Consider the following 15,493-nt stretch of genomic DNA (forward strand, 5'->3'; position numbering starts at 1 on the left):
AAAAAGTTAAGTAGTTCATTTACATTTTTTATTATAAGGGGGTATGTGCCTTTGGGCCCCCTATGGGTATGACACCACTGTTTTTGGAATTAATTAATAGAATGGAATACAAACATTTTGGATGGTACAGTGTGAGTCTGTCTTTACTTTTTGGTTTGCACTATATTATTACCATGAGAAAACATTAGGTTTGATTGGTTTGTGTAATCAGCTCAGACAATGTGATACAATTTCATTCAGATGAGAAATGAAAAGACCCAGAATATATAATCCGTTGGCTCCTCACAGACCAACAGTACTGGAACAATTTGGCACCATAGATAGGCCAGCTCCTATCCAGTCTTATCTTCTCTGTATCATTGCTTAGGTGGTCCTCTGACCACTCTGGTTGAGTGGAGCTATCTCTGGAACCCATCCTCTCTGGAACCCATCCTCTCTGGAACCCATCCTCTCTGGAACTCACTCTGTGTTCATCAAGTGAGGTTGGTGAGCAGTAGGTTGATGATGATTCCCAGGGCCAGGATGAAGAGCATGACACACAGAGCCAGGCCCCTCCGCATAACCAGGGCCCTGTGGGCCAGAAGGGCCTCCACCTTGCTAAGGGCCACCCTGTCCCCAACCTCACCGTCAGCCTCAGCCAGGGCATTTCTGTCTGTGTGGCCCTCACAGGGAGCTATATCATTTGATTGGGCCTCTGGGGCCATGTCTGTCACACAGAAACACACCTATTAGACAGAGCATTGATTCTTCCATAAACAAGAATAAAATTATACATTTGTAAAGCCATGTAAAGAGTTATGATGATGAATTGAGTAAAGTGAAGGGTCAATGATTAAACTGAGACTTTCTTACCCATGTCTGTAGAGTTCCCCTGTACCTCAGCTCTGATCTGGGCCTGCAAACAACCCAACACATCACCATGAATATCCTCTTCAAGGCATTTACATGAAATGAAATAAAGACTTGAGTGTTGTGCCTTTGTTCCCTCACCTCTACAGTGGCTTTCTTCCAGTTCATTCTGGATAGGTAGAAGATGAGGAAGGAGGACTGTAGGAACACACAGGTAAACAGACCGGTCCACAGGCCTGGGGGTGGAGACAAAGCATAACAGTGACAGTCAAAGTGAAGACACCTGAAGGAAGCAGTAGGGAGATTGGCACCAGTTTGTCTTTGCTTTAGCCAACTTGTCACCTTGCCACACAAACCAACAATGTAATGTTGTTAATTACGAAACAGTCAGGCGCCCAGGTGCAATACGGGAGCAATCAAAAGACTAAAAAGGGAATGAAATATTACTCCATAAATTCAAAGGACAAAATGTGAAACACATTTATAGATGTTCTTACCCATGATTCCTAGTTTGGCAGCAAACATCAGGGACACTCCAATAGGAAAGCCAACCCCATAGTAACCCAGGATGTTGCATATCGCCCCAACCTTCTGCTTACCTGCACCCCTTATAATACTACCTGAGGCAGCCTGGGAAACCAGGAGAAACAGAGACCCAGTTACTGTTGTACTACAAACATACAGTGCCTTCGGAAAGTATTCAGACCCCTTGATGTTACAGCCTTATTTTAAAATGTATCAAATAAAATCCACATCAAGCTACATATAAAACCCCATAATCACAAAGCGAAAAACAGATTTTTTTGACATTTTTGCAAATAAAAAACAGAAATACCTTATTTACATAAGTATTCAGACCCTTTGCTATGAGACTCGAAATTGAGCTCAGGTGCATCCTGTTCCCATTGATCATCCTTGAGATGTTTCTATAACTTGATTGGCGTCCAACTGTGGTAAATTAAATTTAATGGGCCTGATTCGGAAATGCTCACACCTTTCTTTGTAAAGGTCCCACAGTTGACAGTGCATGTCAAAGCAAAAACCAAGCCATGAGGTCAAAGGAATTGACCTTAGAGCTCCGAGGCAGGATTGTGTTGAGGCACAGATCTGGGGAAGGGTACCAAAACATTTCTGCAGCATTGAAGTTCCCCAAGAACACAGTGGCCTCCATCATTCTTAAATGTGAGAAGGACCTCCAAGACTCTTCCTAGAGCTGGCTTCCCGGCTAAACTGAACAATCGGGGGAGAAGGGCCTTGGTCAGGGAGGTGACCAATTGGTTTATATTTTTTAAATGTAACCTTTATTTAACCAGGAAAAACTCATTGAGACCCAGAGTCTCTTTTTCAAAGGAGACCTGGCCAAGAAGGCAGCAACAATCAATACATTACAGAATTAAACCATAGAACAATACAATACAGCAACATGATCCAACCTAAAAAAGCATTTAGACTCCTCTCTAAGAGTCTCCCTTCAATATTTTAAATTCATTCAGTGGCACTAACATATCTAGATGAAGCCTGGATTGTAGATTATTCCATGTATATAGACTTTTTCTCTATTGTGTATGTTATTGTGTATGTTTGTTTATTCCATGTGTAACTCTGTTGTTGTTTGTGTCGCACTGCTTTGCTTTATCTTGGCCAGGTCGCAGTTGTAAATGAGAACTTGATCTCAACTAGTCTACCTGGTTAAATAAAAGAATGTGTCTGGTGCACAAGAAGAGAAGGCAGTATTGCCTAATACTGTGAATGTACTGGGGACTTTAAGTAGCAACCACCTAGCAGATCGGGTATGGTAACTGCTGGTGGTGAAGGAGACCAGACTACAGAGGTAAAGAGGTAGTTTACCCCTTTAATGGTCACTCTGACAGAGCTCCAGAGATGGGAGAACTTTCAAGAAGGCCCACCATATCTGCACCACTCCACCAATCAGGCCTTTGTGGTAGACGGAAGCAACTCCTCAGTAAAAGGAACATAACAGCCCGCTTGGAGTTTGCCAAAAGGCTCCTAAAGGGCTCTGACCATGAGAAACAAGATTCTCTGGTCTGATGAAACCAAGATTGAACACTTTTTTTTACCCCCTTTTCTCCCCAATTTCATGGTATCCAATTGTTAGTAATTACTATCTTGTCTCATCACTACAACTCCCGTACGGGCTCGGAAGAGACGAAGGTCGAAAGCCATGCGTCCTCCGAAGCACAACCAAGCCGCACTGCTTCTTAACACAGCGCGCATCCAACCCGGAAGCCAGCCGCACCAATGTGTCGGAGGAAACACAGTGCACCTGGCGACCTGGTTAGCGTGCCCTGCGCCCGGCCACAGAAGTCGGCCACAGGAGTCGCTAGTGTGTGATGAGACAAGGATATCAAACCCTCCCTAACCTGGATGACGCTAGGCCAATTGTGCGCCGCCCCACGGACCTCCCGATTGCGGCCGGCTGCGACAGAGCCTGGGCGCGAACCCAGAATCTCTGGTGGCACAGCTAGCACTGCAACGCAGCCACCCGGGATGCCCAAGATTGAACACTTTGGCCTGAATGCCAAGCATCATGTCTGGATAAAACCTGGCACCATCTCTAAGATGAAGCATGGTGGTGGCAGAATCATGCTGTGGGGATGGTTTTTAGTGGCAGGGACTGGGAGACTAGTCAGGATTGAGGGAAAGATTAACAGAGCAAATTACAGAGAGATCCTTAATGAAAACCTCCTCCAGAGTGCTCAGGACCTCAAACTGGGGTGAGGTTCATCTTCAACAGAACAATGACCTTAAGCACACAGCCAAGACAATGCAAGTCTCTGAATGTCCTTGAGTGGCCCAGCCAGAGCCCAGACTTGAACCCAATCGAACATCTCTTGAGAGACCTGAAAATAGCTGTGCAGTGACACTCCTCATCCAACCTGACAGAGCTTGAGAGGATCTGCAGAGAAGAATGGGAGAAACTCCCCAAATACAGTGGTGCCAAGCTTGTAGCATCATAACCAAGAAGACTCAAGCCTGTAATCGCTGCCAAAAGGTGCTTCAACAAAGTACTGAGTAAAGGGTCTGAATATTTATGTAAATGTAATATATATATATACATATATACACAGTATATATATATTTTTTTTTTTATACATTTGTGAAAAAAAATGTAATCCTGGTTTTGCTCTGTCAATATGGGGTATTGTGTATAGATTGATGAGGGGGGAAATAATGTAATACATTTTAGAATAAGGCTGTAATGTAACAAATGTGGAAGAAGTCTTTCCTTAATGCACTGTACCTGTTATAATAGTACCTTTGATATTATAAAGAGTGGATCTGTAATGTGATGAGTAAAGGGAGCTATAAGTTGTGATACAGTAGCAGCATTGACTCCTTACCGATATTGCATCTAACAGAAGAAAAGGGGCGTAGAAAGCCATAACTTGAGCAACCCTCTCTCTGATCTGCCTGTTGGTAGAAATTCAGGGGGAAGAAATACATTCAGTTATGTAAATCAATGACAGAGACATCTCATCCTAGTTAAAGTGTGAAGGAACATGTAAGCAAAGTTCATGACTGTGTACTTCTGCTATGTCATAAAAAAGGTCATTAATGTTCACGCTCATACACAGATACATTACACACCAGGGTTGTATTAAAACACAACAAACTGCAAAGTCATGGCGATGAACAACAGTTCCCAAAGCCACAGAAGCAAATCTGTAGTGGTAAATTACCACAGACTACATTACTCACTCATCATATGTAAAGACATAGGAGATTTTGTCCTTCAGTATCCCAACAAGAACCGACAAGCACACAGAAACTGACCCTGGACAGAGACAAAAGGTCATACATAGACTGAACACATTTCTTTAGTGAAATGTATCATTTAATTATCGTATTAATGCTTTATTTTCTCTTGTCAATCTTTGAAATATTATTTGAGGTCTACACACATACCAGCACAGAACATGGCCAGCTTGGCAGACAGCTTGGCCTGCTCTGTATCTCCAGCCCCCAGAGCATTGCCCACCCTCACACTGCCTGCCACACTGAACCCTAGAGGGAACTGACAACACAGACACACACACACACACACACACACACACACACACACACACACACACACACACACACACACACACACACACACACACACACACACACACACACACACACACACACACACACACACACACACGGCTCACTCTCTATGTGACTAGTGTAAAATATGGTATGATGGATGAACATTTGCCAAAAAGTTTTTAAAAAAGTCTTAACTATATATTTACCATGTAGCAAATGTTTGCCAGTTCGTAGACGACTGATTGTGCTCCAAGCTCCACCTCACTTATCAGACCTGCCATTGAGAGGTAGTGAGACAGGATATCAAACCAAAGCAGAAACACTGTAACATCTAAACAGTGTGTAATGTGTAGAAATACCCACAAGCAAACAGTAAAATCTAGAACACCATTTCACCTAAAACAAATAACAATAGAGAGACATTCAATGACATTCATAGACTTCAATGCAAAACAACCAGATAGCTAAATAACAAAATAACCAGACGCCAAACGTACCTGCTAGAAAACCTCCAATCTCATAGGTCCACCACTCCACACACAGCATGATCATGCTAGGAATGGCCAGGTGGACGTATGTGTCCCAGTCTTCCAGGCATTCCCAAGACCAGCCTACAAGGATAACAAGGCTCAGACACTGGGAACCTCACTGAAAGGTTAATGCTCATGTTCTCACAGAAGGTGTTTGGGTCTGAACCAAAACCATGCTGTGTTAATGCATTAGGAAGCCAAAAACAGCACACTTGGTTTGACATTGCACTGCTGTCCCTCAATAAATGCATATTACAGTTTTTTCCAACTGCTTACACACAAAATCTTTTCATGTCACACGATTTTTGAAACCTCTCACTCAAAGTGCAAAACTACACACTAAATATCCAAAACCATAAGCTATTTCTCAGCCTTTGACTCAGTTGTCAATTGCATAAAACACTTTTTTCAAAACACTACACACAATTCTCTACCTAAAACACAAATATCTAACAGGAAGTGACTTGCTTTCCTTTTCCAAACACAACTAATCAAAATGCTATACTTACTCACCAGGTCACACACACACACATGTGCAAACACTTATAGCTTAACTGATCACTAACCAATCACTGCTTTACTGTAGTATAGGCCTATAAATAGGTCAAAGGTCAGATTACCTGTTTTGAACAATGGATGCCAACAATGGACAGAGAGCAAGAGGAGTAGGAGGGAGAGGAAGAGGAAGAAGAGGACTAGGGCAAAGAAGAGAAGGAAGGAGAGCCATCTCTGATGAGATTAGGGCAACACTTGTTGATCATTTGATCAACCACAGTTTGACCAACTTGAGTCGATTTACAGTGGCGCCCATAATTCAAACCTTCAGAAATGAGAACAGGTATGCAACTATCTAATGACTATTTTAGCATTACAATAATGTACTGTAAAATACGTATGACTGCATAGTATTGCATAAACATTTGTAACTCTAAGCCATCCATTTACTGCACTGCATTGAATGAATGAGGTTGGTTACATTTTTTTGTACATTGTTTACAGTTCCTATGCTGAACACATACTGTGTTTGAATTCTGTACAGAGTGGAAAGGCAAAGACATCATGGAGGACGAGGACGCTTGTTTACAGATGTACAAGAGACTGCAATTATAAATATGGTTTTGGCCAACAATGCAATTAGGATTCGAGAGATAAGAGAGCATATCTTGAAGAATGACACCATATTTAAGAACATCAATGCTGTAAGCCTGTCGACCATACAACGCATCCTCCAACGGCACCGAGTGACGATGAAACAACTTTACAAGGTGCCATTTGAGAGAAACTCTGACAGAGTCAAGAATATGTGACATGACTTTGTAGAGGTATGTATGCAACACTACTTCCAGTACTTCAGACATATCATATTTACTCATCTGTATATCCCTTTGTCTGTTACAGAGAGTATTGGAGCTGGATGCCCATGTAATTCGCCATGAATATATTTACGTGGATGAGGTTGAAGGTTGAAATGTAATAGGACAGAGGGCAATTACCAATGTCTCTGGACAGCGTGGGGGTAATATAACTATATGTGCTGCCATCACTCAAAACGGGGTCCTCCATCACAATGCCACACTGGGTCCGTACAACACCGGCCATATGCTCACTTTTCTGGATGCAATTTACACAATGCTTGTCCCTGATCCAGATCAGGAGCCTGCTAGATTTGTGGTTTTATGGGACAATGTTAGTTTTCACCGGGCTGTTCTGGTCCAAAACTGGTGTGCCACCCATCCACAATTTGTAGTTTTGTACCTACCCCCATACTCACCTTTTCTAAATCCCATAGAGGAATTCTTCTCAGCCTGGCGCTGGAAAGTGTATGATCGCCAACCCTATGCCCGCATGCCGCTTCTCCAGGTAATGGAGGACGCATGTGGAGACATAGAGGTTGCCTCTGTCCAAGGTTGGATACGCCATGCTAGGAGATACTTCCCTCCATGTGGGGACATATAGGTTGCCTCTGTCCAAGGTTGGATATGCCATGCTAGGAGATACTTCCCACCATGTGGGGACATAGAGGATGCCTCTGTCCAAGGTTGGATACGCCATGCTAGGAGATACCCCCCTCCATGTTTGGCAAGAGAAAACGTATCTTGTGTTGTGGACAAAGTATTGTAGCCAGACCCAGGCCGGAGAAGAGATGGAGCGTAGCTTAGCACCCCCCCCCCCCACCCCCCCACCAACCCCTACCAATTCCGGGACCCCACACACACAATTGTGTTCTTTACTGTATTCTAAACAATATACTTTTGGTTTACATATGTTTATGGTTTTGTTGTATGCTACTGTATACAACAGTAATGTTTGGCCTAATAAATATTCTCTGTTTCTACATTGCATTGGTGTTTACAGTGTACTTGTTACCCCTCTCAGCAGATTACTTTAACTGTAGAACATTGTACTGAAATGAAGATATAAGCCTATGAAAGACCAAAGAGCTTTGGATTTAGAACAACAGTGTTTACATGGTATATCCAAAAATGTACTATTATGAAAGCAGTGTTTGCCATTTGATGCAAATGCTTCATTCTGACATGTGTTTATGGCATTTTGAATGCAGTGTTACATTTTGAAGAGATGTGAGGCATTTTGCATTTTGCATTTTGTGTGTGCAGTTTTGGGAATTGTGTGTAGTGTTTTGAAAGAATTTGACAGTTTTGAAAACGTGTGTAAGCAGTTGGAAAAAACTGTAATAAATGCATATTATGCATCACTTTGTATGGGGTCCATTCAAGTCAGACAGTTCAAAGAGTTTGTGGATTTGGTGGTATAAGATCTACTTTAGTGTAATCATGTCTCACCTGCCCAGGTGGCCTTGTGTAGTCCCTTCCATATGATGTAGCTATAGAGCATAACAGCAAGAGAGAGCTGAGAGATGGTGTTGGCCCACGCAGACCCACTGTCACCCAAAAACAATCCACAACATACATTACATCCTATAGCCCTCAATGCTAACAATTACCATCCAATCCTATAGCCCTCAATGGTAATGGTGATGAGAGAATAATCACTGTTTGGGGATGACACTCACGCTACACCCAGGCCCAGAACATAGAGGAAGATGTAGTTGATGAGGGCATTCAGTAGGTTAGCCACCACACCTGTGATGACCTGCGGCCATATGATTCCCTGAAGGACAAAGTCTCATTCAGATCAAATGATCAGGTGATTATTCTCTTTGCAGGCCAACTGACTGAGGTCTAGGTTAGCTCTAACCTGATTCTGTAGATATCTGGCCTCCAGCTGGTAAATAAAAGTGGCCTGTTAAAAAATGTATGATGAACATGTTTCAGTAAGTTATTGACATGATAAATTCATTATTATCTTAATTGCAGTGGTGGAAAAAGTATCCAATTGTCACACTTGAGTAAAAGTATAGATACCTTAATCGAAAATTACTCAAGTAAAAGTGAAAGTCACCCAGTAAAATATTACTTGAGTAAAAGTCTAAAAGTATTTGGTTTTAAATATACTTCAGTATCAAAAGTAAATAAATATTTTGAAATAGCTTATATTACGCAAACCAGAAGCCACAATATTTTTGGTTTATGTAATTTACAGATTTGATTTTTATTTAATTTTTATTTAACCTTTATTTAACCAGGCAGGCAAGTTGAGAACAAGTTCTCATTTACAATTGCGACCTGGCCAAGATAAAGCAAAGCAGTTCGACACATACAACAACACAGAGTTACACATGGAGTAAAACAAACATACAGTCAATAATACAGTAGAAAAATAAGTCTATATACAATGTGAGCAAATGAGGTGAGATAAGGGAGGTAAAGGCAAAAAAAGGGCATGTTGGCGAAGTAAATACAATATAGCAAGTAAAACACTGGAATGGTAGATTTGTGCAAAGTAGAAATGGAAATAATGGGGTGCAAAGAAGCTAAATAAATAAATACAGTAGGGGAAGAGGTAGTTGTTTGGGCTAAATTATAGATGGGCTATGTACAGGTGCAGTCATCTGTGAGCTGCTCTGACAGCTGGTGCTTAAAGCTAGTGAGGGAGATAAGTGTTTCCAGTTTCAGAGATTTTTGTAGTTCGTTCCAGTTATTTGCAGCAGAGCACTGGAAGGAGAGGCGGCCAAAGGAGGAATTGGTTTTGGGGGTGACCAGAGAGCTATACCTGCTGGAGCGCGTGCTACAGGTGGGTGCTGCTATGGTGACCAGCGAGCTGAGATAAGGGGGGACTTTACCTAGCAGGGTCTTGTAGATGACCTGGAGCCAGTGGGTTTGGCGACAAGTATGAAGCGAGGGCCAGCCAACGAGAGCGTACAGGTCTCAATGGTGGGTAGTATATGGGGCTTTGGTAACAAAACGGATGGCATTGTGATAGACTGCATCCAATTTATTGAGTAGGGTTTTGGAGGCCATTTTGTAAATGACATCGCCGAAGTCGAGGATCGGTAGGATGGTCAGTTTTACGAGGGTATGTTTGGCAGCATGAATGAAGGATGCTTTCTTGCGAAATAGGAAGCCAATTCTAGATTTAACTTTGGATTGGAGATGTTTGATGTGAGTCTGGAAGGAGAGTTTACAGTCTAACCAGACACCTAGGTATTCTAAGTCAGAACTGTCCAGAGTAGTAATGCTGGACGGGCAGGCAGGAGCAGGCAGCGATCGGTTGAAAAGCATGCATTTAGTTTTACTTGTATTTAATAGCAGTTGGAGGCCACGGAAGGAGTGTTGTATGGCATTAAAGCTCGTCTGGAGGGTTGTTAACACAGTGTCCAAAGAAGGGCCAGAAGTATACAGAATGGTGTCGTCTGCAAATAGGTGGATCAGAGACTCAACAGCAGCAGCAAGAGCGACATCATTGATGTATACAGAGAAGAGAGTCGGCCCAAGACTGCCAGAGGCCCGGACAACAGGCCCTCCGATTTGACACACTGAACTCTATCAGAGAAGTAGTTGGTGACCCAGGCAAGACAATCATTTGAGAAACCAAGGCTATCGAGTCTGCCGATGAGGATGTGGTGATTGACAGAGTCGAAAACCTTGGCCAGGTCAATGAATACAGCTGCACAGTATTGTTTCTTATCGATGGCGGTTAAGATATCGTTTAGGACCTTGAGCGTGGAAACCAGATTGCATAGCGGAGAAGGTGCGGTGGGATTCGAAATAGTCGGTAATCTGTTTGTTGACTTGGCTTTCGAAGACCTTAGAAAGGCAGGATAGGATATATATAGGTCTGTAGCAGTTTGGGTCTAGAGTGTCTCCCCCTTTGAAGAGGGGGATGACCGTAGCTGCTCTGAATCTTTGGGGATCCCAGATGACACGAAAGAGAGGTTGAACAGGCTAGTAATAGGGGTTGCAACATTTTCGGCAGATAGTTCTAGAAAGAAAGGGTCCAGATTACCGGGGGCACACTCCAACACTAAGAAATTATTTACAAATTAAGCATTTGTGTTTCGTGATTCTGCCAGATCAGCGGCAGTAGGGATGACCAGGGATGTTCTCTTGATAAGTACGTGAATTTGACCATTTTCCTGACCTGCTAAGCCTTAGTGTAACAAGTACTTTTTCGTGTCAGGGAAAATGTATGGAGTAAAAAGTACATTATTTTCTTTAGGAAGTAAAAGTTGTCAAAAATAGTAATAGTAAAGTAATGTACAGATACCCCAAAAACTACTTAAGTAGTACTTTAAAGTATTTTTATTTTACACTACTGCTTAATCGACTGTGTTCACATGTGTCTGGGTAGATAGATGTACTCACTGGGAGTGCTGGCATAAAAATCTTCACATAGATCTGAGACAACCTAAAGTGACATAAGAGAGCTCTATCAGAATGATCCAAAACAGTAATCACATTCTACAAACCAATCTCTACATGTCACTTGTGAATCACAGAAAACAGACACATTCACAGACATAGCCTGTGTCCCAAATATCATTCTATTCCCTATGGGCCCTGGTCAAAAGTACAGCACTATGTAAGGAATAGGGTGCCATTTTACTGTGTGCAGTGACTGGAAGAGTTTGACCTACCTGGCGACCTCTGGGCTCTGTTTGACAGCCAGGAGGATGGGTTCTGTGTTGATGAGAATAGCCCAGCATGGGAAACAGGCCAGAAGTTGAATGAGGATGGCTCTCTGTAGAATGACCCCAACTTTCAGGAGGTTGCGGCTCCCAAAGGTCTGCAGGGAGAAATAATCAAGTTCATCTTTGAGTGGAATGGCAGGATACTGTAGCTATGGTCCAGGGTGCTACATCAATCAATCAAATGTATTTATAAAGCTCTTTTACATCAGTCAATGTCACAAAGTGCTGTACAGAAACCCAGCCTAAAACCCCAAACAGGAATCAATGCAGATGTAGAAGCAAGTTGGCTAGGAAAAACTCCCTAGAAAGGCAGGAACCTAGGAAGAAACCTAGAGAGGAACCAGGCTCTGAGGGGTGGCCAGTCCTCTTCTGGCTGTGCCGGGTAGAGATTATAACAGTACATGGCCAAGATGTTCAAACGTTCATAGATGACCAACAGGGTCAAATAATAATCCCAGTGGTGATTACATGCAGTTTACTGATATTGAGCAATAACAAGCTGTGTAGGAGCCCCTGGACCAGAGCTATGACGACGATGCTATTGGTAAAAATTTTCGGACAGTGGTCTGTGTTAGGAGGAGGAAACAGACTAGGTTTCATACCTACCTGAGATATGAGTGTGTCACACGCTGATGATAAACCAGCCCCAATGGAGATACCTGTAACATTAATCACCTGGAAGACCAGAACAGAGATTTTGAGAAATTTTGAAATTGGTTGAAACTGTAAATTTCATAGTGTGCTGTAATTTCAACAGTTATGCAATATTACCACAGCTAGGTACCAGTCTGTTTGTGCCATCATGTTTGACATGACACGAAGTGGCAGAAGTCACATTATGGCACAAACATACTGGTACCCAGTATAATATTACCCACTATTGTTGTAATAAAAAAAGTTATTTAAACTCATAAGTCAATCAATACTTACAGCTATGGCGAGAGCCACCCCTGCCAGTTCTGTCTTCCCCAAATGGCCACAGAAAACTGTACTGACGAAACTCACTAAAAAGACCATGAGCTGAGCCATAACCTGGTGCCGATACAACCACAACATTTGATAAATCAGTTGATGTACTTGTGTATTCTATCAGGAATCTGTATAGTGAATAGGCCTAACACTGAAGTGTTATACATGCATCAAATCTATGGTTTGAGGTCATTCAAAGTAATTCAGGATAAACAGGCAAGGTGACAGATGAAGTGATGAAAAAACATCTATAGTGTGCCAGATGCCAGTAATCTATAATTAGCCAGTGTGCCAGATGCCAGTAATCTATAATTAGCCAGTGTGCCAGTGGCCTTTAAGTGAATTCAATATTATATAAGAAACACTGCTAAATAACAATAATAATTGAATCTAGAAATGTACGGTTTCATATAACTCTGAATTAATTGTGGACATAAAAGATGTAATAAAGATGTTTGTTACCACAGGCCCAGCCAATGTTGATAATTCAATCATTTCTTTTTTGAAGTCAACAGGAATCAACCTGCGAATACATCTCAAACGGTTCCCAAATATTGTCAATGAATATGAAGAGCTTTCATTCCCATTCGTCCTACTCTCCACATTTACATTAGTATCCATTTCTCAAGACTGTCACTCGGAAAAGTCTGTATGGTCAAGTAAGAACAAGGTGGTATTCTAGCTACCAGCTGCCAGAGTGAGACTTCCGATCTGATGACGGACTATGTCACTTCCTATCTCTGATTTAGCTGTACACAAGCAATCTCAACTGGCATTGTAAACATGACTGCCAATCCACTGATGGACAAAGTTCACAGTGTTTTGTCAATTCTGCAACTGCACCAGATGATGGAGCTCTTTCCTTTCTCAGAGGCCGTGTTCTCTGAGGCCGTTTTCTCAGTAGCTGATAAATGACTGAGCAGACTGGCACATCTACTAATAATGAGTAGTCATTTAAGATGATTTGTAGATCAGTAAGTATTTTGTCACCGACTGTAATGTAGTCGATTTCAAACACGACTAGGCACTTTTAACAATGACATTTACAAAGGTCTAAAGCTGTAAAAGCCTCTGAAAGAAAGTCGATGGTAGGGGACAGTCCCATCAGTTGAAAGATCAAACAGAGGGGCACTAGAGGGATGACACTTCCTCTGGCTACCTTACTGTAGACTCAGAGTATGGCCCAGTGAACACAGTAGTGTGGATAATAGTGTTTGTCTAAAAGTAACACAAGACCTGGCAGCCTAATGGACCTCTAAGACAATTTCAAATATGCTTAAAACACACTTAAACTATGAGCAATATAGGCCTCCCGACACATTGGTGTGGCTGGCTTCCGGGTTGGATGGCGCTGTGTTAAAGAAGCAGTGCGGCTTGGTTGAGTTGTGTATCGGAGGATGCATGACTTTCAATGTTCGTCTCTCCTGAGCCCGTATGGGAGTTGTAGCGATGAGACAAGATAGTAGCTACTAAACAATTGGATACCACGAAATTGGGGAGAAAAAGCGGTAAAAAAAATAATAAAAAAACGATGAGCAATATCTATCATACAAAAAAAGGTGCTATCTACAACGAAAACAGGTTCTTCGACTGTCCCCATCGGAGAATCCTTTGAAGAGCCTCTTTTGGTTCCAGGATGAACCCCTTTGGTTCGAGGTAGAAACCTTTTGGTTTCCTTGTAGGACCATTTCCTTGTAGGACCATACATGGAACCCAAAAGAGTTCTACCTGGAACCAAAATGGATTCTCCTACGGGACAGCTACAGAACCTTTATGGAACCCTTTTTTGTAAGAGTGTATACTGTAGGCCTACATTTTGTTTGAAACTATGCGTACCACAGTGGAGAAGAGGAGAAAGTGGAGGACCATCCACCTCAGTGAATTTCATACAAATAAAAATAGTGAAACATTAAAAAAGTTATCATTTTTAGATAAAACTGTACTAAATATATTCACATCACCAAATAATTGATTAAAACACTGGAATGGAGGTCTACAGTAGCCTCAACTGCACTCTGTAGGGTAGCACCATGGTGTAGCCGGTGGACAGCTAGCTTCCGTCCTCCTCTGGGTACATTGACTTCAATACAAAATCTAGGAGGCTCGTGGTTCTCACCCGTTTCCATAGACTTACACAGTAATTATGACAACTTCCGGAGGATGTCCTCCAACAAATCAGAGCTCTTGCAACATTCTCTGATCACAGGATCAGAGAATGAATCTAGTACTGAAAGCATAAGTTACGACTAGCTAGCACTGCCGTGCCTAACACATGGTGAGTAGTTGACTAAAAGAGAGAGAAAGACAAAACTTGATAGTTTTGAACAAAGTAATTTCTTAAAAAATGAAGAAGCAAGAGAAAAAGAGAGAGGGAGAGAGATTTTGATATATTTTGTTGTGTCTTTTTTCACTTTCACTTACTTAGCTAGTGAATGTAGCTAGCTAGTTTAGCATATTCAAAACCCCGGCTAAAACAGAGAGGGATGCCATGTTAGCTAACTGGCTATAGCTATCCAACACTGGAACTCTTCCAAGTCAAGGTAAGCTTTTGGTTTTATTAATTTATTGTCACCAGGACCTGCAGGTGTAACTGCTAAACTGCTTGCTGCTGACTGTACACTGTACTGCATGATTGTAGCGGGTTCACTAACATGTTAGTTGTAGTAGCTATGTTGACTATAACGTTATTATGGTGACAACAATGTAGGCTGTGTGTAGCGGTTAGCGGTTATTCTATGGTTTGGCTTGGAAATGTTTTTTTGCCTGGTAACAGAAAGCTGTGTTGTGCACTGAAGTCCACAAGAGAAGGGAAAAGGGGAGAGGAGAGTGTGTGAACTGTGTTTGCGTGTGATCAGGGGTGTATTCATTCCACAAATTATTTTGAAAAAAGTTTCTTGAAAAGAAGCAAACGGAACGAAACAGGGATGAACATACCTGAATTTGTCCAATAGAAACTCTCATTTGCAACTGTTGGACTAATGATTACACCCTAGATAAGCTAGAAGCAAGCAAAAGCGTGCAAGGCAGTATTGAATGTGTC

At 42.0% G+C, this 15,493-nt stretch overlaps 1 protein-coding gene across 5 annotated transcripts in view; it reads right to left on the reverse strand.

Moving 5' to 3' along the window:
* LOC109905718 (multidrug and toxin extrusion protein 1) overlaps positions 1-13,165 on the reverse strand; it is a 14,946-nt gene extending 1,781 nt beyond the window's left edge. Inside the window, exons 1-17 of one of the 5 annotated variants that reach the window (XM_031790851.1) lie at positions 12,916-13,165; positions 12,415-12,516; positions 12,091-12,159; positions 11,431-11,579; positions 11,159-11,201; positions 8,652-8,696; positions 8,467-8,564; positions 8,237-8,334; positions 5,400-5,513; positions 5,109-5,176; positions 4,777-4,885; positions 4,570-4,645; positions 4,212-4,281; positions 1,347-1,479; positions 991-1,085; positions 853-895; positions 464-706 (exon numbers count right to left, since the gene is read on the reverse strand). In XM_031790851.1, coding sequence (XP_031646711.1) covers positions 474-706; positions 853-895; positions 991-1,085; positions 1,347-1,479; positions 4,212-4,281; positions 4,570-4,645; positions 4,777-4,885; positions 5,109-5,176; positions 5,400-5,513; positions 8,237-8,334; positions 8,467-8,564; positions 8,652-8,696; positions 11,159-11,201; positions 11,431-11,579; positions 12,091-12,159; positions 12,415-12,516; positions 12,916-13,074 — 1,704 coding nt within the window. In that variant the 5' untranslated portion in view covers positions 13,075-13,165 and the 3' untranslated portion in view covers positions 464-473. Of the gene's footprint in view, positions 1-117; positions 707-852; positions 896-990; positions 1,086-1,346; positions 1,480-4,211; positions 4,282-4,569; positions 4,646-4,776; positions 4,886-5,108; positions 5,177-5,399; positions 5,514-8,236; positions 8,335-8,466; positions 8,565-8,651; positions 8,697-11,158; positions 11,202-11,430; positions 11,580-12,090; positions 12,160-12,414; positions 12,517-12,915 lie in introns of those variants that run through there. The other 4 variants (XM_031790853.1, XM_031790850.1, XM_031790854.1 and 1 more) reach the window with 4 other exon arrangements.
* Positions 13,166-15,493: the final 2,328 nt, after the last annotated feature.

This window comes from Oncorhynchus kisutch, linkage group LG15, assembly GCF_002021735.2.
Source record: "Oncorhynchus kisutch isolate 150728-3 linkage group LG15, Okis_V2, whole genome shotgun sequence".
NCBI lineage: Eukaryota > Metazoa > Chordata > Actinopteri > Salmoniformes > Salmonidae > Oncorhynchus > Oncorhynchus kisutch.